This window comes from Chaetodon auriga, chromosome 14 (genome assembly GCF_051107435.1).
Source record: "Chaetodon auriga isolate fChaAug3 chromosome 14, fChaAug3.hap1, whole genome shotgun sequence".
Taxonomy (NCBI): Eukaryota; Metazoa; Chordata; class Actinopteri; order Chaetodontiformes; family Chaetodontidae; genus Chaetodon; species Chaetodon auriga.
The window spans coordinates 8,605,778-8,628,998 of record NC_135087.1 but is presented as its reverse complement, the minus strand read 5'-3'; the positions used below and the strand labels follow the sequence as shown (position 1 = coordinate 8,628,998).

General features: G+C 43.4%; 2 protein-coding genes across 4 annotated transcripts in view; one reads left to right on the top strand and one right to left on the bottom strand.

Moving 5' to 3' along the window:
• Positions 1–844: 844 nt before the first annotated feature.
• LOC143331985 (transcription factor Sp3-like) lies at positions 845–9,462 on the top strand. 2 transcript variants are annotated; one of them, XM_076749174.1, is made up of 9 exons: positions 845–958; positions 1,284–1,381; positions 2,008–2,238; positions 2,326–2,925; positions 3,827–4,030; positions 4,133–4,337; positions 4,483–4,672; positions 5,342–5,538; positions 7,219–9,462. In XM_076749174.1, exons 1-9 carry the CDS (start codon positions 952–954, stop codon positions 7,464–7,466), a joined length of 1,980 nt encoding a protein of 659 aa, XP_076605289.1. In that variant the 5' UTR covers positions 845–951; the 3' UTR covers positions 7,467–9,462. The 2 variants fall into 2 exon arrangements, with proteins under 2 accessions (XP_076605289.1, XP_076605290.1); XM_076749175.1 differs by having other exon boundaries at positions 866–998.
• Positions 9,463–10,485: 1,023 nt separating this feature from the next.
• The window catches only part of uggt1 (UDP-glucose glycoprotein glucosyltransferase 1), a 32,806-nt gene continuing 20,070 nt past the window's right edge, over positions 10,486–23,221 (bottom strand). For both annotated transcript variants that reach the window (XM_076748734.1, XM_076748733.1), the window contains 19 exons: positions 22,831–23,037; positions 22,581–22,712; positions 22,328–22,458; positions 22,118–22,213; positions 21,775–21,877; positions 21,589–21,668; positions 20,315–20,504; positions 19,399–19,557; positions 19,159–19,244; positions 18,946–19,030; positions 17,440–17,528; positions 16,871–16,975; positions 16,630–16,714; positions 14,751–14,933; positions 14,148–14,308; positions 13,916–14,030; positions 13,133–13,249; positions 11,819–11,960; positions 10,486–11,734 (listed from right to left, as the gene is read on the bottom strand). In XM_076748734.1, coding sequence (XP_076604849.1) covers positions 11,715–11,734; positions 11,819–11,960; positions 13,133–13,249; positions 13,916–14,030; positions 14,148–14,308; positions 14,751–14,933; positions 16,630–16,714; positions 16,871–16,975; positions 17,440–17,528; positions 18,946–19,030; positions 19,159–19,244; positions 19,399–19,557; positions 20,315–20,504; positions 21,589–21,668; positions 21,775–21,877; positions 22,118–22,213; positions 22,328–22,458; positions 22,581–22,712; positions 22,831–23,037 — 2,286 coding nt within the window. In that variant the 3' untranslated portion in view covers positions 10,486–11,714. The remainder of the gene's footprint in view (positions 11,735–11,818; positions 11,961–13,132; positions 13,250–13,915; positions 14,031–14,147; positions 14,309–14,750; positions 14,934–16,629; positions 16,715–16,870; positions 16,976–17,439; positions 17,529–18,945; positions 19,031–19,158; positions 19,245–19,398; positions 19,558–20,314; positions 20,505–21,588; positions 21,669–21,774; positions 21,878–22,117; positions 22,214–22,327; positions 22,459–22,580; positions 22,713–22,830; positions 23,038–23,221) is intronic.

The following is a 23,221-nucleotide window of genomic DNA, read 5'->3' as shown; positions in this document are numbered from 1 at the left end:
CCTTACCCTCATTAAATGTTCATTTAACCGAATTTTAATTATTGCTTTCTGGAAATGTACTTTTTCTGAACATTTTACAGACTTGTCAGGTAAGTTGAAACTCAAGAGTTGTTTTAAATAGTATTAATAGATAGTTTTATATTTTAGTCTTGTGTTTGTTTTCAAGGTGAGAATGAACTTTAAATCTCAGCTTTTCATCAGAGTCCAAAATGCTCACAAATAAAAAGAAATTTGAGCGTCTGGACTTACATGACAACTCCATCTGCTGAGGACTGTGATTTAATCAAACAAACTTGTTTCCTGATACGTTTATGAGAGTTTACAAATAATTTTATTAGTAATTTTGTGGCAACTGGGACACGAAATAAACTGGGACTGAAGGACAGTAACTTGTTTTTTATAAGTGACTGGTTGTTGTAATGGAGGACATGAAGCAAACAAAACTTTAAAAACTAACTCTCGTCGCGCGTCTATTAGTGTTGAGGCGGAAAGAAAACACGCTGCATCGCAACGACTACCAAGATTTAGAACATGTAATTTGATTTGACGTTACAAGGATGAAATAAATTGTATAACTTCGACACAAACGCCGCTGTTTTTCAAGCGTCTCTGTCGAGAATTTAACTGCATTCCATCTCTAGTCTCCCTCAACAACAAACAGGAAACACACGTACTATGAAAAAAGATTGACAGCCATATTAGCCACTGACGTCGACCGAATCAAGCGCTTAGCCAATCGGCTTAGAGAAGAAGGGCGGGACGTCCTGTAATGTGATGCAAATTCGACGGTCAAGCTTGTTAGTCCCACCTTTTTGTGTTTCCCGCACCGTCAATCAAAATAGAAAAAAATCGACCCGAATTCACCGATCAACACTAGCCCGCCTTTGATAAAATAATCATGTTTGGAGTTTAGTTGATCAGATAATCCTCCCGGTTACTACCATTCACGCTATGACTGGTACGTAAACATTTAGCGCATCGAAGCGTGCAACTAATCGGTGAGTTTGTGCAACCTACAGCGAAGCGAGCTGCGTCTTTTTATCTTTTGCTCTACTGCTAACTAGCTAGATATGGTTAGCTAACAGAGCTAGCTACCTAGCCACGGAGTTGACAAAGTAAACAGTCTTTCTGGGCCGAAATTGCCTCAGAATCTCCGCTGCAAAGTTGAATTTCGCAGTCAGCTCCTTTTGGACTGGAGAGTGGGGATGCTTTGCGGGCTTTTCTGGCAGGCAGGAGTTGAAGATTACAGAGTTTTGCTGAGTTTCCCCCTCTCTCCCTGCTAGCGCCAGAGCAGCCTCTGAAACAAGGAGAAATGGCGTCCGCGGACGTGGACAGCAGTCAAAGCGAGTTTCTGCAAGCCGGCGGCGCAGCGGAAACACAGGTATCCGACATTTTCTAGCTCGTCTTTCTCGCTTGCTTTCGATTGCTGGTTGTGTTTTTGAGAGCATGAAGTTCACACGTTTTAAAATTTGATGGCATGGGGTGAAAGCCGTACACTTCCTGTGTTCCCCTCAATAACGGCCACCCACTTTACCCCTGTAAAACCCGCCCATAGTGGGTAGGACACTGAAGTCAGTCACTTGGGTCGGCTCGCTGGAAGATAGCCGGTGTACCTTAGGCTGGGAGGATGTCGGGGTGTTAGAATACTGTAGGAATGGCGTCCATAATCAAACAGTAGCGTTCAATTGTGTTGTAATAGCCACCCATCCCCCACACCCTGCTCTCGGCCGGTTCTGAGCCTGCTCTCTCCACTCTGGTGTGTTGGTGGTTGCATGTAGCTTGTGGCTGTTTTATCGTCCATCCTTTGCTTCAGCTCAGATCCTACATGACCCCCCCCCACTGCCTATGATTCACTCTGGGTTTGATTTAACAACACAATCCATAACTGATTTCCAGACAATAGCCTGGCTGCTTCCCCTCTCCTGTGATCTGATCAAAAGCTGAGATGGACCCTGTTGTTGAAGTGTGATCTGCCCTCATTAACCCGAGTTTTAATTTTACTCCCAGACTACAGATATGTCAGCCATTCAGTTGACGGGTTCAGACAGATGGGAGGTGTTAACTCCCGTCTCCGCTGGGAAGGAAGACCAGGGAGTCGTTCACATTCCAAACTCGGGGATTGTCACATCCAACGGGCAGTACGTGCTTCCTATTGGGAGTCTTCCTAGCCAGCCCATTTATGTTACAGCATCTGGGAATGAGGCCACAGCCAATGGAGTGTCAGGCATCCAGTATCAGGTAAACAGAGACAGAAACAGGTTTGAGATACAGCAGCTGTTCTGTTCCAGCGATGATCTCGCTCAAAGCTGTCACTCCGCCTTTCAGGTCATCCCCCAAATACAAAATGCAGATGGGACACTTGCAGGGTTCCAAACACAGGGATTGGATGATGGCACAGGGCAGATCCAGCTCCTCCAAGATGGCAGCCACGCCAGCATCGGAATAAGCTGTGCCACGACGGCAGCGACAGACCTCCTGACGCAGGCGGGGCAAGTACAGTCAATCCAAGGCGTCCCGCTGGCTGGGGGGTCAGCGTACACCAGTACAGTACCCGTAGGGCTGCCCAGCAACATCACGTTCGTCCCTATAAACAGTTTGGATCTGGAGTCTCTCGGGCTGACCGGAGCGCAGACGGTCCCAATCGCAACGGGGGTAACACCCGAAGGTCAGCTGATCATGAGCAGTCAAACGCTGGAGGGTCAGAGTCAGGACGCTGGCGCCAAACAGCCGCTGGTGACGGTGAGCAACGCCGGTGGCAACCAAGAACTCTACGTGCCAACCACCACCTCCTCCAACTCCTCCCATCTTCCCGAGACCATTGATGGCACTGGGGTTCTGACCCAAGCAACCGCTGTGTCTGCAGGCGTGTCCGACCCCTCCTCCTCGGCCAGCTTCAACTCCCACAATCATCTGCAGCAAATCCAGGTCAGAGCGTGTGTCTTTAATGCCATGCCGTGCATGTGTCAGGTCTGTTTGCTTTAAGGCAGGGGGTCCCTGCCTGGGGTCAGGACGGTCCCAAGATCAATCTGATGGGTCACAAGATTTGAAGCTTTAAGCTGGAAAGAAATGTCACAAAATGATTTTGATTTCTTTGTAAGATGCTTGACCCTTTGCTCTCTCCAGGCATCTAAAAGATATTTTCCAGTTGAAATCAAAATTTTGTCAATTTTATGCTGAGTTCTTGTACAACTACTTAAGTGTAGACAGCATTTAACATTTACGAATGTGAAGTGTAGAAAAAGCCCGAGAATATTCAGAGAAAGTATCAAAAAATTATTATTTTGGTATCAAAACTCAGATATCTAAAAATTTCAAACGATACCCAGCTGTAGTATTAGGGGTATTAAGTATGCGGTAGTTTGATTTATGGTGTCACAAGTCAAACAGAATGGGAACCAGTACTTTAAGGCCACAACAGAGAGCACTGTTCATCTGTCATCACTATGACCTTTGCTTATTGAAGCTATCGGTGTGTCTGTCTTGTTGCCCTGCATGTAAACTGTGTGACTAGAATTGAAAGTGCAGACTCAGAATGAGGCATTCACGTGCAGTCTTATGGATTGTGGGAAAAATTCTCCTATGATCAGATGTCATGTGGTGAATGTAATGCTGTTGTGCAACCAGCTGTCAAGTGTTCGGCCCTGCGCACCGAACAGGTCAACTACCACAAATTCGTTCTCGGCCTATGAGGAAATGCTCTAGCTTGCTCTGACTATCCACTGCGCTGTTAAACCAGGACCCTCCCACACAGGAATATAATGAAATGCTGCATCCTCAGCCTTTATGTGTAATTGTAATTTATTTTGGCCATTTCCTTACTCTGCAGGTCTCATCTTCCAATGCCACCACTATCTCGCAGCCCATTCTGCAGCTGTCTGGGGACAGTCAGGCCCAGGTGGCTCAGGGTCAGGACCTGAATGCAGCAGCTGGTCAGACTCTACAGAGTGTGCAGCTGGTCAACCCGGGGACCTTCCTCATCCAGGCCCAAACCGTCACCGCTACAGGACAGATCCAGTGGCAGACCTTCCAGGTGACCTACCAGGAGTGTGCAGAACGTTTCCCCATGGTTCAAAGCAGCTGCGTTTATGAAGGAGCCTTTGATTTCTAACATGTATCCCATCTGTCTCTGTAGGTTCAGGGTGTGCAGTCACTCCAGGGACTCCAGTTGCCCCAGGGGCAGGGGCAGGCCCAGCAGCTGACCTTAGCACCAGTCCAGACCCTGCCTCTGGGCCAGACAGGCCAGGTCAGCCTGCCCAACCTCCAGACAGTCACAGTGAACTCTGTAACACAATCTGGAGTCCAGTACACACAAGGGGAGGATACAAACAGCCCAGCTGGTATGAGACGCCTGCACATCCTCTACATCCTCACACACAGTTCTTCTTTTTTATGAGCACATCTTAAATTTCTCATGTTAATTCGCTTCAAGGGATCCTAAATCTGCCTTTCCTCCTCCTCCTTCTTCTTCTTCTTCTTCTTCAGGTATCCAGATAAAAGAAGAGCCAGACTCTGAGGAGTGGCAGCTGAGCGGGGACTCCACGCTGAACCCCAGCGACCTGAACAACCTGCGCGTTCAGATGGGAGACGAGGATGCGGAGACGCCGAGCGGGGAGGGCAAGAGGCTCCGCAGAGTAGCCTGCACCTGCCCCAACTGCAAGGAGTCTGGAGGAAGGTGGGTGTCTGGAAACACTCACATGACACGTCCCAGGAGGTGGTGTTAAAGTCCCATTTATTCATCAGAAAAGATAAAAAATCAATTCAGACAAACACAATGGTGTCATAAACTTTAGTAAACATCATAATTACACTACGGCGATATTATATAACAGATTTTTGCAGCTACAGCCAGTTTTGATACGACCATAAAACCTCTTTCAGTGACACCTTCCAGTGAGACGGTTACGACAGCCAGATGTGGAAACAGCTGTACTCCAAACCTAACATCAGCTTCTCTTTTATCGCCTGTTTACTGTTTGTAGAGCTCCTGTGAAACTGGGAATTATCTGTTGCAAACACCTTTATGTTTCTTTATTTCAGTTGCTAAACTGGTTTTAAATCCTGTTCACGTGGCGTTAATATTCAAATTTTTATGGAAATCTTTAGTTGTGTGCATATTTAGGCAAATCAGAAATGCAAATGCGTCGGCTGATCCTTTATCAGTGGCTATCAGAGACTTAAATTCATGGTTGTTGTTGTTTTAGCTTTTTTTGTTTGTGTTTGCAGCCTTTGTTTTCTTTTAGTTCGATTCTTGTGTTATAAAATAAAAAATGAAAAAGCAAGCGATCATCCACACGGCAATCTGTGTTCTCTGCTCATTTTTAAATTTCTCTGCCTTTCACAGAGGTTCGGGCATGGGGAAGAAGAAGCAGCACATCTGCCACATCGCCGGCTGCGGGAAGGTTTACGGGAAGACGTCTCACCTCCGAGCTCACCTGCGCTGGCACAGCGGGGAGAGACCCTTCGTCTGCAACTGGATGTTCTGCGGGAAGAGGTTCACCAGGAGCGACGAGCTGCAGAGACACAGGAGGACACACACAGGTGAGACACTTCAGATCACCCCTGAGCATGCAGACCTGCAGTATTTCAGCTTTTACAACCAGTTTTATTGTATGGTAATCTGAATATGAAGCAAACAAGCTCATTCAAGTGGTAAACGAATAACCAGCATTCATGTTGAAGGAGTGACAGCAAAGTTCCTGCGTATTCCCGGTGTGCACACTTTGCAGTTAAAGCGTAACAGATACCAAAATATTTTTCTGTCCTTGGTTTGTCTTAAGCTGTCCACGCTGTTCTTTCTGGTTATACAATGCTGAGTGATCCGAGGTGTTAAATATCATCTTGAAAGTGAGAAAATGAGAAGTTGCAGGCATTAGCTGCCAAAGAGCAAACAGCTAACAGCGATCACCTCAAAGGAGATGAATACGGGCTCGGGAGCCTGTAATAGTTCTATAATTATCCAGGCAGCATTAGAGGTATTGATTAAAATAATTTGATTTGGTGCTGAAAAGAGGAGATTGATTAAATGACTGGTTGATTAACAGGAAGTTACCAGAATGCTATTGATCATTTAGAGGAACTTTAGTAGTTTTGTGTTCCATCTGGCTGCAAGACAAATGTCCCCTCAGGGACGTAAACTAAGTAAACTGGAAGTGGCTGCACGTAATACTCTTTTTTTTTTTAGCTGTTCCTCAGATTTGATAAGAAATTTTAGGGCAGTTTTTGGCTCAGATCATCTCTGATTTGGATTTCTTATGGATAAACTGTAAGATTTGTCAGTGAAGTATGAAGAAACACTGAGTCACCTACAGTACGCGTTCATCACTCTGCATCGCCTGCATCACTCTGCACAGCGTGTGAATTCATGTGCACTGAGCTGTGAAAACATGAATGATAGTGTCATCTGTCAATAGGCCTATTGATCAGTGTCCCCAAACTTGGCTTTCTGTCTTTAGCTGTGCCACAGCACATCATGAAAATTCAGTCTAGACGTTATCATAATCTGTTTTTAGTCTTTCGTTATTGTGTTGGACACATGTTGGTGTGTGTTGACAGAGATCGGTGCACCCAAACCTAAAAAACATATTCTCACTCCCAGTATTTCTGTTTTCATTGAGACTTTTTCTTTGGTGAAGCAGCTCCACGATTGAAATTACATCCATCTGTTATTCTGTCGAGTGGATGTAGAAAGAAAGAGACGGTTGTTTCAAGACTTTGAAATTCCACCAAAGCGATCTACAGTGGCAGAAACCTCCGTGGTTTCTGTAATTTGGGTGAACAGACCCTTTAATGTTCTGTGTGTAGTCTGATTTAAAAAAAAACAAAAAAAAAAGATTTTTGAGGAAGATTTCATATTTAGTACATTTAACAGCTGTTTCCCAAATGTGTTACAAACCCTCTAGAAGTCCTTTTTAAAATCCCAGTTTTAGGGACCTAAAATGCTGTTTGCATGTGAGCAGGAGGCACAGACGCAGAGGAAAATGTTCTTTTTGCCAAATATATTTGCGTACATGCAGCCAGGATGTGAGACCTGTGGAGGCTCTGACGTCAAAGAACCAAAAAGTCCTCATCTATCCATGAGAGGACTGAAACCTTGTAATGCAGTTTGTCGTGAAGTGTTTGCCAAATATACATTAATACCCATAATGCTGTTTGATTGGTGCGGCTCAGGTGTCAGTCAGTATTAAATGGCGCGTGTTGTTGTTTGTTTGTTTCTCGCAGGAGAGAAGAAGTTTGTGTGCACAGAGTGCTCCAAGAGGTTCATGCGGAGCGACCACCTGGCCAAGCACATAAAGACTCACCAGAATAAAAAAGGCGTTCCCTCCACGTCCCCGCCCACCACCGACGCCGTCATCACCACCGATGGAACCACGCTCATCCTCCAGACCGCCACCACCCACGACCTCGTAGGCAATCAGGAGATCCCTTTACAGCTGGTCACGGTGGCGCCCGGTGAGGTCATGGAATGAGGGGGTGAATGGGGTGAGGTGGTTTTTATAGAACTGGCCTATCACAGGGACCTCTTGGGCTTTTCTCTTTCCCTCTTACCTTTTTTTTGTTTGTTTGTTTGTTTGTTTTTTACATATGAATATATACGTAAATATATATGACAAATATATATATTTTAAGTAAGAATTATCATGACTTTATGTTTGTTTTTTGCAGTCTTTTTATAGGCGGGCAAAAAAAATAACATTAAAATGTGGTCGCTTTGTACACGCGTAAACACACACACACACATCCCCACACACACACACAAGAAAACACGTATTAACACTCAACACACAACATGAATACTCAACACAAAGAAATGCCTTATTTTGTATCATACTCTTGTATAAAATGCTGGAGGTGCATGTGTTTTTTAAGCTTTGCAGATGATGTAATTGTAATGGAGATAAATGTGTTTGTGAAATGATGATGATGATGATGATGATGATGACGAGGAGTTTGTGAAAGAGAGAAAAGGAAGTAGTGAACCCTTTTTTGGAACGAGCGCTCTGACAGAAGCGAGCGGTCTATTTGAAGCAGCGCAGCACGCTCGCCCAGCTGTTGCACCGCTGCCGCCATAAATGAACACTTCTGTTTTTAAAGGGATAGTTCAGCAATTTCTGAAATTTGGCTTTCGCTCTCTCGTCAAGAGTTGGATGAGAACTGATTTGAAGCTGCCAGTTGACGGTTCATGGTTTTACTGGGAGTTATATTCCAGACATTTTGCCAGGAAACCAGTGGAGACTCCAGGAAGTTTCTGCTCCCACCCAAGAAATAGTCCAGTTCATCAGCTTGCATAAATGTAATGAGCTTTATCGGTGCTGCTAGGTGCATTTTGTTACCTTTGGACAAAGCCAGGCTAGCAGTTTCCATCTGTTTTCACTGTTCATGCTAAGCTAAGGCTGCTGGCGATAGCTTCATGCTTAGCGTACAGACGTCTGATTGTTATCCATGTTCTCATCTGGCTCTCGGCAAGACTGTAAGCAGATTTCTCAAATTTCAAGCTTTTCCTTTTAGAAACCTGCAGCAGCTGTCGCCCAATCATTGATAGCCAACAGGACTGTGACGCTCATGTCGTGCTGTGGTGCTTCCAGCAGAGCGGGAGGTTCGGCTGGTGGTCAGAGTAGGACGACAGTGCCGCTGTTAACTGATCTGAGGTTGGTGTTTCCGCCTCGAGGGGGGGAAAATAGGTGCAAGCTGCTCTGAGAAAGGGCAACTTCTTCCAGCGCCTGGTCAGCCTGAACAGAATGTCTCATCTGTCCTCACGAGCACACCGTCCGCTGTGCTTGTCCACGTCAAAACACTTTCTTTTTTTTAAATAGTTTCTTTCTTTTTGCATATTTTCTTTGTAAATTCACATTGTATTTCTGTTTTCTGTGTCTCTCTGCCGATCTGGGTGTCGTCTAAATCGAAGCCACGCGGTGATCATAGATTTTAAGGTGTAGAGTGGTTACCTCTGAATTCCTGCAGGGCTCTTCATTGTCATTGTCAGCTGCTCGTGGCTACAGGAGGAGAACGTGCACCAGTTTTGCCATATGACGAAAACCAAGAAACGGATGCAACTAATCAGCGAGCCCTTGAGGGTGTTTTTGTCATCGAACATTCCAGTTGGACACCAGATGATGTGGGAAAAGTTTTGCAATAACTGCTCTGTTGGTAATTCTGGCCAGATGTCACTCAAGTTGAAAGGAAAACAATCATGCCATTGTCTTTTTTTTTTTTTTTTTTAAATTTAATTAATGTAATCCCTTCCTCAGTTTGTCCTCATGTTTGTAGCATTCATTTACATGTATATTATCTTATTTTCACATTGTTTATAGAAGCCATTACTTAGTTAACTGAATTTGTTGCATCAAACCCTTATTTTAAGTGATTTTTTTTTTTTTTTTTTAAGAATTGGTGTAAAAATTGAATGTTACCTTTTGTAAAACCTTTTTTCAAATGGATCACAATAAAAGTCTGAAACCTTCCAGTAACAGGTTTTGTGTGTGGAGGACAGCATCAAGGGCAAGTGGAACACTTCAACTATTTACTTTAAGTTTTTAGTTGCAGTTGTGTATTCATTACTTTTAGATCTCTTTCAACCATTAATCCATTACTATATTATACAGCCAAATTAATTAACTATCAATTAATTTGGAGTATTTCAACCTTTTATGTTACATGTAACATGCTAACCATTTATGTATTAATTTGGCTAATTATTTCAATCATATAGTAATTATTTTTAGCTAACTATTCAAACTATTTATCCATTAGTTTTAGCTCGCTAACCATTTATCAATTAATTTGGCTAACTATTTCAACCTTTTATCCTTTCCTGTTAACATGCAAACAATTTATCAATTAATTTGGCTAATTATTTAACTCATTTATCCATTATTTTTAGCTAACTGTCCCAATTATTTATCCATTACTTTTAACATGCTGACCATTTATCACTTAATTTGGCTAATTTTTTCAATAATTCATCCATTGTTTTTAACTAACTATTACAACTATTCGTCCATAATTTGTAGCTCGTTGACCATTTATCAATGAATCTGGCTAACTATATCAACATTTTATCCATTACTTTTAACATGCTAAACATTTATCAATTCATTTGGCTAATTATTTCAATTGTTTATTCTTTACTTTAAGCTAACTATTCCAAATATTTATCCATTACTTTTAGCTCGCTAACATTTATCAATTAATTTGGCTAACTATTTCAACCTTTTATACATTACTTTTAACATGCTAACCATTTATCAATTAATTTGGCTAATTATGTCGATCATTTATCCATTATTTTTAGCTAACTGTTCCAACTATTTGTCCATCATTTTTTAGCTTGTTAACAATTTATCAATGAATCTGGCTAACTATTTCAACATTTTATCTGTTACTTTAAACATGCTAACCATTTATCAATTAATTTGGCTAACGATTTCAACCTCTTATCCATTACTTTTAGCATGCAGGCAAATGAAAGCATTCAGGAAACCATGATGATACACTAGACCACTTCTTTATTGGGGATTTTTTTTTTTGACAAAAAAATATCAGACAGCCAAAACAGAATGATAATGACAAATCCATGGATGTAACCAAGTAAGAGAAAATCAAGTATTTTTCAGCTGAACTCAGGTCATGGCTGCTCTTCCCTGACAGTACCACAAACTCTCCCCTCTTTTCTTACTCGTGCTTTATGCTGCAACCGGCACAAGCCTCAAACATCTTTCCCTGAGAGTCACAGTGACATTAATATTCCGCATTGAACCGGGGAATCAACCAACCCTGCAGATCTTCTTCTTCTCTGGTCAAACTCCAGATGAGTGTGGACATGATTACGTTCCACATTCCCTTGAAATGTTTTAAGTTTAGGTTGAGCACTTAACATCTCCAATAGACGAGGTGATTCTAGTGGGTCCACCACTGTACAAAATAATGTAACCAGCATGGAGATGTGACCTTAATTTTCTAGATTTATTTAGCATTTTGTAACTATACTGAATATCTCTGGGGCTGGCGAAAACAATTAACATTGTTTTACAAAATCCCTCCGTAATAAAAAACAAGCAAATTGAGTTATTTTCAGTTTTTGTTCGGAAGAGTTTGAAGAATTAATCTGATGTAATGAATAACTAATTTGCCGTATCAATTAAAAAACCTTATTAATGTCATGATTTTGACTTCAATCATATTGCCCAGCTCTAGTTTTAAAGTAAAAAAATTTGTCTAAATTACAAAGCTATCCACCTGTACCCTTTCCCAATTTAGAGGGTCTGACAGCTTTAAAACAGTTTTATTCCAGTGTGAGTAGAAATCCACACTAAACGTTTGGCTTGTTAAGAGATCAAAAAAGTTGACATTTCTACGGTCCACCTCCCTTTGTGCTTCGTCCACAGCCTGAACCAGAATCCCAATCAGTGCAAAGTTCTGACAATTAATACCGGGGGAACAAACTATACCAGAAAAAAAAAAAATAGAATTTCTATTTATTCGCTTCACAGAAACCACTCTCACTGCTCGCACACACACGTACAGAAAAACCTGTTAAGCCTGACCACTCGAACTCCCCTTCGCACGTTAGAAAAAGAACAAAGACAAAACAGTTTGAACCGTTCAGCACTGGTTTGTGGTCAGTCTGACAGCAGTCCTCCAGGCAGGAGAGGAGCCTCTTCATGAAGCAGACTCTTTAAACAGAGTCCAGTCCGCCGCCTCGTCACAGCCACTGCTCCTCATAACTCTGTGTGAACATCTGACACAGACACAGGAGAGACAAATAAGCTCAGAAATGCATTCATGTTGTCTCTATTTAAGCTCTGTGGTGAGCGTTCAGTACCTGTGCCTTGCTGAGTTGTTGTGTCGCTCTCCTCCTGGACTCTGGTCTGCAGGCGTTTAATCTCCTGGTCATAATCGCTCCACTCGGCCACGATCCTCACGGCGGCCTGCAGCTTGGGCTCCTTGGTCATGGGGTTGTTACACTGAGATGAGGAGAAAACGAGAGGGGGGGGGGGGGCAGACAAGATCATCAACTATGATGTTCACAGGCAGGTGGGGAAGGAATGAATCTAATTATTCCATCATCCTTCAGCTCTTATTGTGTTTCTTCTCAAAGTCTTATTACTACTTGGTTTGGTAAAGACAAGACCAGGCCGCGTCTTAAAGAAGGTCTGTGAGATCACTGTGTGAACGGCTGACGATCGGGCTGGATGATGGTGGCAGGGTGGACTCCAGGTTTTATTTATGATGTACAGTTTTATGTGTGTGTGTGGTGGGTTTTAGTATTTTGTTATATAACTGTGGCAAGCTTTGGACAACCCCAATTCTAAAAAGTTGGCACGCTGTGTGAAACATAAATGAAAACAGAATGCAATCACAGGAAAATCCTCATGTTAAAAAGCACAAAGACAAGATATTTAACGTTCAAACTGCTAAACTTCACAGACTCATTCTGAATGTGAGGCTGCAGCGTGTTTCAATAAAGCTGAGACGTCATCATCCATGTTGGTTTTCAGCCTCTTGCATGCAGAGATTTCTCCACCTTCTCTGAAGCTTTTCATGATATTATGGATTGCAGATGATGAAATCCCTAAATTACTTGCAACTGTGAGTTGAGAAATGTTCTTTAACTGCTGGACTATTTGTCCACACGGATTTTCACAAAGCAGTGAACACTCCATCCTTCTTTGTGAAGACAGAGAGCTGTTGATTTGTTACTTCCTCTATGGAGAAACCAGATTTTTCTCTTGTGTGAAGATGGCAGATTTATAAGGGTTTCAGTTAAGGGGTGGAAATAATCCTGCAGTTTTTTTTGATCATCTTCAAAATAAAGTTCTGAATAAAAAGGTTCTTTTCAGAGTATTCAACACTGTTTACCCAAATCTAAACCTTTATAAAGCTGAGGAATTATTTCTCATCTTTGGGTTTGTTGATTTTAGAAGTGAATTCATTTATCCCAAAAGAAACTCGTGAACACACTGTACACTCTCGCAGTTGGCCTGTCTGCCCTCTAGTGGCTGTTATGAGGCACAGCAGTCTTTAGAAAACCCCCTCAGTCCTCTCTGAAACGCTGCTACAGGTCTCTTCTGTTTTTTTTTCAGCATTTCATCCTGACCCTGTCCCTGCCGTCTGCACACTGACAGGCTGCTGTTACCAGGTCTATGGTCTTGGCGCTCCTCTTGGAGCTGTCGTCACACCAGGTCTCACACCACAGCCACTCCTGAGGCAGAGACTTGATGGGCACCTGGTGGATCATGTTGTTGGGCAGATCCTGAAAAAACAACAGACAATGAGATGGATGACGGAGGCGGGGACGAGGACTCTCGCAGGAGGTTTTACAAACAGAACTTAATGAAAACAGTCGTTATGGTTACGCAGACACTGAGGAGTCTGAGGTGTGAAAGTTGGCCGCTCAGCAGCGCCGCAATCGTGATTTAGTGACATGAAATCAGAAGCAGAAGAGAATGAGCAAACACTGACACTGTGAAAGGGATCAGATGAAATTAGTTGTTTCTCACAGTAAATGAAGCCGCTGCTCAACAACCAGTGCTCAAAATTACAATTACAGAGCGTCCTTGAACACATCAGGGAAACTTTTCACCACAGTGTCCAACCACCAACGTCCCAACCACAGAAAAACTGGAACTACTGCTGGTTAAGTGCCTCCGGCGGTTGTTTGCCTCCACCAACCAGTCAAGTTACAGTTTATATCCAAGTGTGTCTAGACTCACGCAAGTATGCAGTGAAGACTTTGAAGGAGTTTGATTAAAGGTATTCAGTGTATTTTTTGTGTACTTTGTCAGTAATAATCTCAGCTGTATTACATAAATAACAGATTACCCCATGGGACAAAAAAGCCTTTAAAAACTGTCCAAGTCTTCAGAATCAGATCCCAAACACACATTAAAATGACAATCGAATGAAAGGGGTCACAGACCTGGTCGAGGTTGGACAGGCTGTTGGGGTCCTGGCTGAGCCCCTGGTACTGTCCTCTGAGTCGATCCCCTGCTGCTATTTTCCTGAACTTCTTCAGGTCGACCACATACAGGGCGCTGCGGCGTGCGCGACAGTAACACGTGAGATATGCGTGTCGGTATGAGAAATGTATTGAAAGACAGAGAGTGTGTGTATGTGAGCGTACTCATCCGAGCTATCCAGACTGCGCGCACCTGATGTGGTATTTGCGCCCGGCCAGGTGGCTCGCCCAGTAGCCGGACTTCCAGAAGCGGTAGCCGTCCATCTCCCGGCGGCTCTCGCAGAACGGGGTGTAACCATACGGAGCTCCTTCCAGGTCGAAGTCCCGCAGCTCCTTCAGGTCTGTTCGCACGATCTGGAGGAGGCAACGACGGAGGAGCATCACTTTAGACGTCTAACGGTTTTGGGATTTGTGCTAAAAACATGACAATAAATCGACCATCAAAACTGTTGATCCACTCGTCAGCTGATCGTTTACGCTCTAAAGCATTGTGAGTAAGACTATATATCGGCATTAAATCCCAGCCTGACACATGAGACATGACACTGAACATGTTTTCCAGACCTGATCATAAAAGCAATTTCCAGGTTTTTTTTTTTTTTTAATAGTCAAAGTCCCAGAAAAGTCCTGAACGGATCTCCAGCGCTGTGTTTCTCACATCCTTCCTTCCATCTGAGTCAGCTGGCAGTTTTCCATCTGCTGCCTTTAATATCAGCAGCTCATGTTATGAGCGGTTTATTAAATATTTGCACAGAGGCAGGATGAAAAGTGTTTGTGCAGCTACGTGTGAGCTCACCTGGTCAGCATCCACAAACAGGATCTTGTCGACGGCCAGAGGAAACAGCACGTCCAGGAACAGGATCTTGTAGCCCCAGATGATCCTCTGCTTCTCGGTCTGCTGGTGTAACCAGCGAGGCCACTTGTACTGGACCAGCTCGTACTGGAAACCATACTGCTTGGCCATGTGGGGGATGAACTCCTGCAAGACGGTCACACACAGAACAGGCCAGTCAGCGATGGGGGGTCTCACACGCTGCCCACAGGACATGAACTGATACTAGGTTTGATTATTATGAGGACAAAACTGTTGATTTTTGCTTCCATCTTATTTCTCAAAATATGTGAAAAGACTAGAATTTGCTTTCATGTACAGCTGTAAATCCAGGGACTCTTAAGGTGCTTTTTAAGTTAAAAAGACTGAACACACACACAAAAACACCCCTCAGCTCTCTTAACCCTCCGGATCAAAAGTTTCTGGACATTTTTTTTGGTCTCCTGTTACTTTTTCCCCACTGTCACTGTGATATGTAAGTCCTGCACCTCTATGGAAACAGCACAATCGTGGCTAAAGTCGCCGGTGGGTTTGTCATCCTCACAGATCTTGTGCTGATCGGCGCCTGAGAAACATCTTTCCAGTTGTACTTTTCTCTGATTCCAGTAGAGGGCAGAACACAATCTGGGATTCAAAGTCGTCCTCAAAGACAACTTGACAAATGGACACGAGGTGCTCTTCAAACTGGGCTGTAGCCGTCAGCCCGCAGATTTAATTAAACCTACAGTGAGCCGATAAATCAATATCTGATGTTTACCAACAAATATTGGCTAATAGCAATACCAATGACTGTGTTTACACCACGCTAGCATCCCCGTTATGTTGATATATGAGCATCCTGGTTATTTTCTGAGCATGTAAACATCACACTCTGGTTGCAGTATCCTAACTGGAGCGCTCTAACAGAAACTGGATGTAAACACCTTTTCCAGGTTTCTGATCCTGATCTGCCCTGTGTGTTATAAAGCAGTTTGCCAGTAAAACAGAAAAAATATGGCAAAGGATGTAATGATGATGATCGAACAGCAGAAATAAAGGGAAAGTGGCTGAGGCGCAGATCTGAACACACAAACACAAGCCAACCATCAGAATCCTGCTCCCAACTTCTTTACAATGGGGGTTGTAGTTTGTTGATACTTTTTAAAGCTTTCCTGGATGTTAAGCAGCTTATTCTTAAGGTTTTGTTTGAAGTTCCCCTTTATTATCTAAACCAGGTTAAGCATCAAAACCAGAGCTAAGGGGCATGAGAACATACTGAGTCTGTGACCATGTGACCATGCAGCAAGAAGGCCGACTTTTGACTTTCAAAAACTGATAATGTCATTATATTTACAAAAGTTTCATAAATCTGAAATGCTACAATCTCAATGCTGCTTTATGAAGCTGTGATGATTTACTGTATCTGCTCTGGTGGACTCAAGCTGGGACAGTGTCTACAGATTATATCAAGATACTGTGTGAATGTCAGAATTAATGGGAGCTGCTCTGGAGTTCACTGAAGAATCAGAGTTTCAGAACCGAAACGACTCGTATTTTCCTCATCTGTGACTTTAACAGATGAGGCCCAACAACTAAAACCAGAGTGAAAACAGGGAATGAGGATGAATGGAGCTGCGAGCCAGGAAAAGCGCTGACGTCGCCTCATTCACTCAGAGATTCTCCTCTCCGGGCACAGTGAAAATCTCATCCCTGCTGCATGTTCCAGCCCGATTTTCAGAGCTCCTGTTTGAAGCTCACATCACTGACGGACAGAGAGAAAGCTGCAGCCATCAGAGGAAATCTCCACATCAATGATGAGAATCCAGCTGATTTTTAAAGTGAAAAAAAAAAAAAAAAATCCTACCTTGAAAGTCGGGGACAGGTAGTTCTTCAGGAACCAGAACTTGACGGGAGTTTTGGTGTTTTTCAGGACTGACAGCATCATAATCCTGAGAGGGAAGGAAGAGTAAAAAGACCGAGAGAACAAAGGCACCGAGATCAATAAAGTCTTTGTACACATAAGAGGATGGGATGTTAGTTTTTAAGGATTTTGGTTGATGCGACAAATCCTCTTTTCTTTTCCCGGTCACATCTCTGACGCTCACCGGAGGAACCGCTCATACAGATGCCCCGAAGCCACAGAGAAGATGTTGATCACGTCGTCCTTCTCCTGCTTCAGCTCCTCTGTCTTTGCTCCACCTGTGAAGCCTCTGAAAGATCAAAGACAAGCAGCTTTTTTAGGAAAGTTCACACATTTCAAAACAAAAGGATACAGATTAGATTTTTAAATCCAAAGACCTCTTTGACTGGACAGTTTAAGCAGGCAGTGACAATGTTCATCTGTGGACAAATGTGCTGATGATGCTCAACTATTATCACGGCTGCACCTAACTATTATGTTCATGAGTGATTAATCAATTACTTTTCAGATTAATCCTGAGAAAATAGTGTAAAATATTTTGCCTGGTCTAAGATATTCTATTATATCTGATATAAAACAGAAATACTCAGAAGCTAACATGAGAGAAAGTCACTTAACATGACATTTTTGCTAACTCAGCAACTTAAAAAATGGCTAAAATTGTTTGCGATTAGTTTTCTTTCGATCGACTAATCGATCAATTCACTTGTTGTTTCAGCTCCTGTTGTTATTAAAGCATTTCAACAACCAGACCTGGTCAGAGATTTCCAGAAGCCAGTGTCATTTTCCTCGGTCCCGTCGCTCAGCAGCTCCTCGTTGAACTTGTCCGGTTTCTTCTGGACCTGATGGACACATAATTTTAACCCAGTCAGTTGAAGAAACTATGTGAAACTATGTGAAAAAATATAAGATTTATCCGTCTGACATCATCATTTAATATCACCTCATCTAGTTTGGAGTCTATGGAGGACCAGACTTGACTTATTTGTAAATAAATGAAAGATAAATCAATAAAATATCTAGATATCAACAGAGACCTTCTGGGTGTCCCTGATTATGCAGCTGAACAAGATGTGAGTTTTCATGTGGGAGGCTATGGTTGTTATTACAGTGCACACAGAGAACTTGCTGTAGCTCTTTTTGGCTGTAGCTACTAGCTGCCGTTAGCCAGTTAGCTCAGTTAGCCTTGCAGCTAGTGGTTCTATTAGTTGGCTGGAGTCCCCGACTGAGAGCTCGGAGCACCGGGGGATTGTCGGTTGGTTCACATCCAACTCTGTGAATTAAGACTTAACTTCGACCAAACCAGAGTTGGTGACTGTTGGAACAGTGGAAAGACAAATGAAGACGGCTTTGGTGAGATTTATTATGTTTCTGTCGAGTTTGAAAGAAGGGTGTTTTATGATGAGCTGACTTGCAAGGAAAATTGTTATGAGAATATTTCCTTTCTTGACATTTTTTGAGGTAATTCTGTTTATTTATTAGACTGAAGAAGCTCGGAGTGCTTGTGAAACACAGCAAACTCGTACATCTCCCATCTGAAACTACAGTGGTTGTTACTACCAGACGATCACCTCTTCAGGTACAAAGTGGTATTACGAGGCCGCAGCTAGCTGGTTAGCACGCTAACTTCAGGAGATATCTCTGCAACACAATACACAGACGTCTTTGTTTCAAAGTAAAATTCTTACTTGCATTGCACCTTTAACGCTGAGGTGAGTCTGAAGATAAAAATATGCAGATTTGAGTTTCACATTTCTGCATCTATCCTGTATTTCTCTGTGCCTTCATCTATTCATTCAATTATTTCTCAGTTTATTTTGAGCTTTGCATTTGTATGTTTCTTTTCACTAATTCTGGTTTACCTCTCCGTAACCTACAGCCGTCTCGGGAAGACTCTGCAGAGTCTTGGGAAAGGAGTTATGTTTGTAGTTCAAAGTGTGCCTGCATGTAGGCACATCCATGATATGTAAATTTCCCAATGAAATGTGTAATTTTACCCATGTAATTTATGTACATACTGTATATGTTCTGCATGGCTCAAAACAACTCAAGACTACAGTTTTTTTCCACTCATTAAAATTCATGAGAGTGCAGTCGGACTGAGAGGACGGGAAATGTTGCCATTAACAATCCTGGATTTGGTTTAATTTATCTGGGGACCAAAAATCAAATCCACTAAATGTGTGAAAGTATGTATTCCTATCGCTGCTTCTGTGCTATTGTGCCACACTGTGGTCACGTTTTCACAGGTTAAGTGACCTTGACTTTGATGATTCTGCTCTTGAAGTTGTTCAGCACGACTATAATGTCGTCGGAGTCTGCCGGAGAGTCTGTGCCGTCATGGCTGCGACAGATGAAGGGAAGAGAGGAGAGCAGGAGGGTTAAAGCAGTTTAGAGCGTAGACTCAATCTTAAAAACTAATAAGACATTTCAGCTCTGTGACACATTACAGCCCGTCTTCCATGTTCTTACCTGTAAATCTTGTAGATTTCATCAGAGCGTCCTTTTCTCATCTTCAGGATCCAGGCGCCTGGGTTTGCCTTCAGCTGAAAGTACCCCTACAGACCAAAGAGATTTACAGCGTTTGTGAGCATGATAATACTTAAAAATAAGCTGTTTGCCATGCAGGAAAACATTAAAAAGCATAAATAAACTGTAACAGTTTCAGATACTTTCTGCTCTGAGGTGTCAGACAACAGGATGAGAACTCACCAGGTTTGCCATGACTATCGTATCCACGATGACCGGCTCGGAGGCGGTTCCCAGCGTGAACTGGAGGCCCCGCGGCGGCTGGCCTGAACTGACGTCAAAACAATGTCCTTCCAGCAAAAGGTGCTCCAGCTCGTACTCTGCTGCTACAATGTTCTCCACCTGCAAAGTTCAGACAAGTAAAGTTTATAGTGTGCAGCCCAACATCAGCGCCCAGGGGCTTCACTGACACACATTAGTGATGGTTCCCAAATAAACTCAAGGTCTTCAAGAGGAGAGAGGAGAAAGTCTAAAAAATCATCAGCACATAAGCAGAAATGGAGGAAATGTCAGGGGAGAGGATTCAAAGAGGGATCACACAACAGTACAACAGAAGTCTGACATATAAAAGAGGAAATCACCAAAAAATTAAAGAAAGTTTAACAACAGGAGAGAAATTAGAGACTGAATGAAAACCACCGCAGTGCTTAACCTTCGGTTCACCTTGTAGAAAAGCCTCCCCGGGGTTGTTGATGTGTTATTTAAAGCCTCCACATGACTTAGAATTAAACTGTCAAAATAAGTGTTAAATTAGTGCGTCTTGTTTAGCCGTGAACCCCAATTTAGACCTTAAAAACACTCACATTTAAATAAAAGCTCTAAATGCTTCCTGTACAGCCTCTTAGACAAATAAATACAGTGAAACGAGTCTGAAATTTAAGTCGTACTGCGGTTTGACTAAGAGAGACATTGTGTGTCTCTCTTAGTCAGTGTCAACACTGACAGCAGCACAATGACCCCACAACTTCAGGCTTCAGAGACGTCAGAGTTACTACCACTGGTGGAAATGGATTTTTAAAAAAGAAACACTCTGAGGAGCACTTTTAAATATTTCATCATTGCTGATCCAGATCGAACACAGACAGACGTGTTCCTGTACCTCCTCCAGGTAGATGTTGTCCAGGTCGTAGCGGGTGTGCACAGACTCCACCATCCAGCTCTCGGGGGTGTTGAGGTTCAGGGTGAAGAGCGGAGACTGAGGCATGTCCAGGAACTTGGCCATGGGGCCGGGAGAGAAACTACCGTCGGCCTGAAACGTTACCTCCGGCTCCAACACATGGCGGTAAAAACTGTAGAAAGCACAGGGGGGATCATTAGCTGCACAGGCAGAACCCAGCTTCATTACAGGCAGAGGAGTCATCATCTGGAAGCCTTCAGCGAAAGCAGCAAACATAAAAGATTCTCCGTCTTTACTAATTTCTACTGAAAAATATCTGATTTTCTGAGAGGAACGTAAAGCAACAAAGTTAAAGGTGCCCTGTGGAGTTTTTCTGCATATAGAATAAAACATACAGCCGACAGTCACTGATGGCTGCACGGCCTCCACCTGTCAGACGAGGCGCAGGCGTTCAGTGAGGTCAGGGTCCTGCACGACGAGCTGAGGGGCCTTCATTATTATATCGACCTCTAAAAATCCACTCTGGTCGACCTCTACCAGGTTGTGTTTCTCACCAAACCACACGAGGTCAAACAAACGTGTTGAACGAATTTCCTTCCTCATAAAACATTCGCAAAGCAGTATTTAAAATCCGGCATCCCTTACATCCATGTTTACAAGCTCACAGTCGTCTTCACTGCCTCGTTGGCGCGTGGCGGCGCATCTTGGCACGTGACCACAATCTTTAGATCAGTGGAACAGTGTGAATATGTTGGCAGGAGCACACCAGACAAAACAGGGACCCACTCACAGAAAAACAGCTCCATCGCGTTACTACAAGTCCACAACTCCACAGGGAACCTTTAGTAATTGACCACAGAAATACAAGTTTGACAAAACAATCGCAACTCGAGGTCTGCTCAAGAGCTTTTTTTGAGAGCTTTCAAATAGTGCATGAAATCAGAAGGCTGTGTTTGACACAGTAAGAGAAGTCCTACGTATAAATGTGTCCACTGATCCATCTCCATGCTTTAAAGCTCCAGAAAAACACCTGTGAATCTGGTTTTCAAGCTGATTTCATGTCCCCAACACAGATCCAAAACTTATTTCCTGCTGCAAGAGGACACTAATCACCACACTTAAATGTAAAAGGTCTTCTCTTATGAAAGTCCCTGATTAGCAAAAAACCACAAATGCGCCACATTTAAAGTAAAACAGAGGGAACGTTCACAGTATTGGACACAGACTGAAATGACCAGGTTTGTTTCTGTGCTCACCTCTTCAGAGGCATTTCTGACAGTTTGGACTGGCAGTTCATGAAGACCCGTAAGTTGACGTTGACCAGCTGCTTCAGGACCTGCCGGCGGCGAGACGTTAGAGAGGACAAGGTTAGAAATAAGCTGTGGACAGGGTCAAACAAATCAGCTGGACAGGAGTCCAACGAGGGCCCGCATTCAACCTACCAATAGGAGAGGAGCTAGTTTCTGTGCGTCCCTAGTGACAGGATCCACCACGGCAACAACATCAAAGTACACGTCTCCCTCCTTCGGACGGATCTTCACAGCACTGCCAAACATCAGCAAATCAATTTTGAAGCGAATACAAACTTAAGGTTTTCAAGGCTGCTGCTGGCCGCAGAAGACACACTGAGTTTCAAAGAAATCTGAAGGTCCAAACGGCAGACATCAAAAACCTTTGACATTGTATTTGCCAAAAATGCTTAAATTAAAAAAAAAAACATGTGAGCCTGGAGGACGTCCACGCTGGGTTTCTCCAGGGAACCACGTGCATGTATTACAGCTTTACCTGTAGCGATCGTCTGCAAAGCCATATTCTATCCGGGCCTCTCCTTTGGGCTGAGAGGAGAGCAGAGCGTCCACCTTCATCACGAGGTCGCTGGCCCTGAGACAAAGTCCATCCAGGACATATTGACAAAAACTCAACACAAATCTAAAAACGTCACTCAAAGTCTGACCTCGTTAGAATCTGCAGATGCGACGACGGGAGACAACGTACCTGTCCTCCTCTGTTCCAAACTGCTGGACTTTGCTTTTGATTCGCTCTCCGGACGTTTTCAGGATGATGCTCTCCAAAAGCAGGAAGTCATCCTGGTTAAACACCTCCTCCTCCTCCAGAGGACCAATGATCTGCCAGCAAGAAGCATTGATTGAGTTTCTACAGTTGGGTAGGTGTGCACGTTTATTCATGTGTTTGTGATGCGCTCGTGTTTTCAGGTCTTTAAACAATAAGAAACGAGATGGTGACTCACTCTTCCGTTGCTGATAACTGCTTTCTGTCCTTTCTTCAGCTTGAGAACATCTCGGCAGTAGGCAGCGTGGGAGAGCAGGAAGTCGTATTTGGGACCCTCATACGCATCCTTGAACAATGACACATCCATACCCTGAAAGGAAAAACAGAAAACTTGTAGACAGCTGATAAAAAGGGAAAGATGAGGAGGTAAACATTGTTAATTAAGTCACAAGGTCTGACAGAACAAGACGGATAAACTGAAACCTCACCCCGACAGCGAACTCCCCGATGTCCACTCCCTTCTCCAGGGCCGCGGCGGTCTCTTCTTTAGTCATCTTTGTGATGAAGTTCTTGGCGTTGTTGGCGGATTGCGTCTGCATGGCGGCCCAGATTGCTCTGGTCACGTGGCTCGTCTCAGGGGATGGAGCGGCTGATGGGTTATTGATCATCCCCAGTCGGACATTGTTGCTGGTTTTCTGTCATACAGTGAATGAGCGTCAGTGAAGGTTTGAGCTTCTCCTGTGAGGTATTCTAGTCAAGATGTTCCTTTTCTAATGATACCAAATCAATACCAAATATCAATCAATAAGAACATCCTGTGTTAGAGTAAACAGAACGTGCAAACGTGTACACATATTTGGGAAATACACTTGTTTGTTG

Excerpts from the sequence above, each read along its gene's own strand:
- LOC143331985 (XM_076749174.1), top strand. Across the intron at positions 1,382-2,007 it reads GCGGCGCAGCGGAAACACAG|ACTACAGATATGTCAGCCAT; the intron begins GTATCCGACATT and ends TTTTACTCCCAG. Across the intron at positions 4,673-5,341 it reads TGCAAGGAGTCTGGAGGAAG|AGGTTCGGGCATGGGGAAGA; the intron begins GTGGGTGTCTGG and ends TGCCTTTCACAG.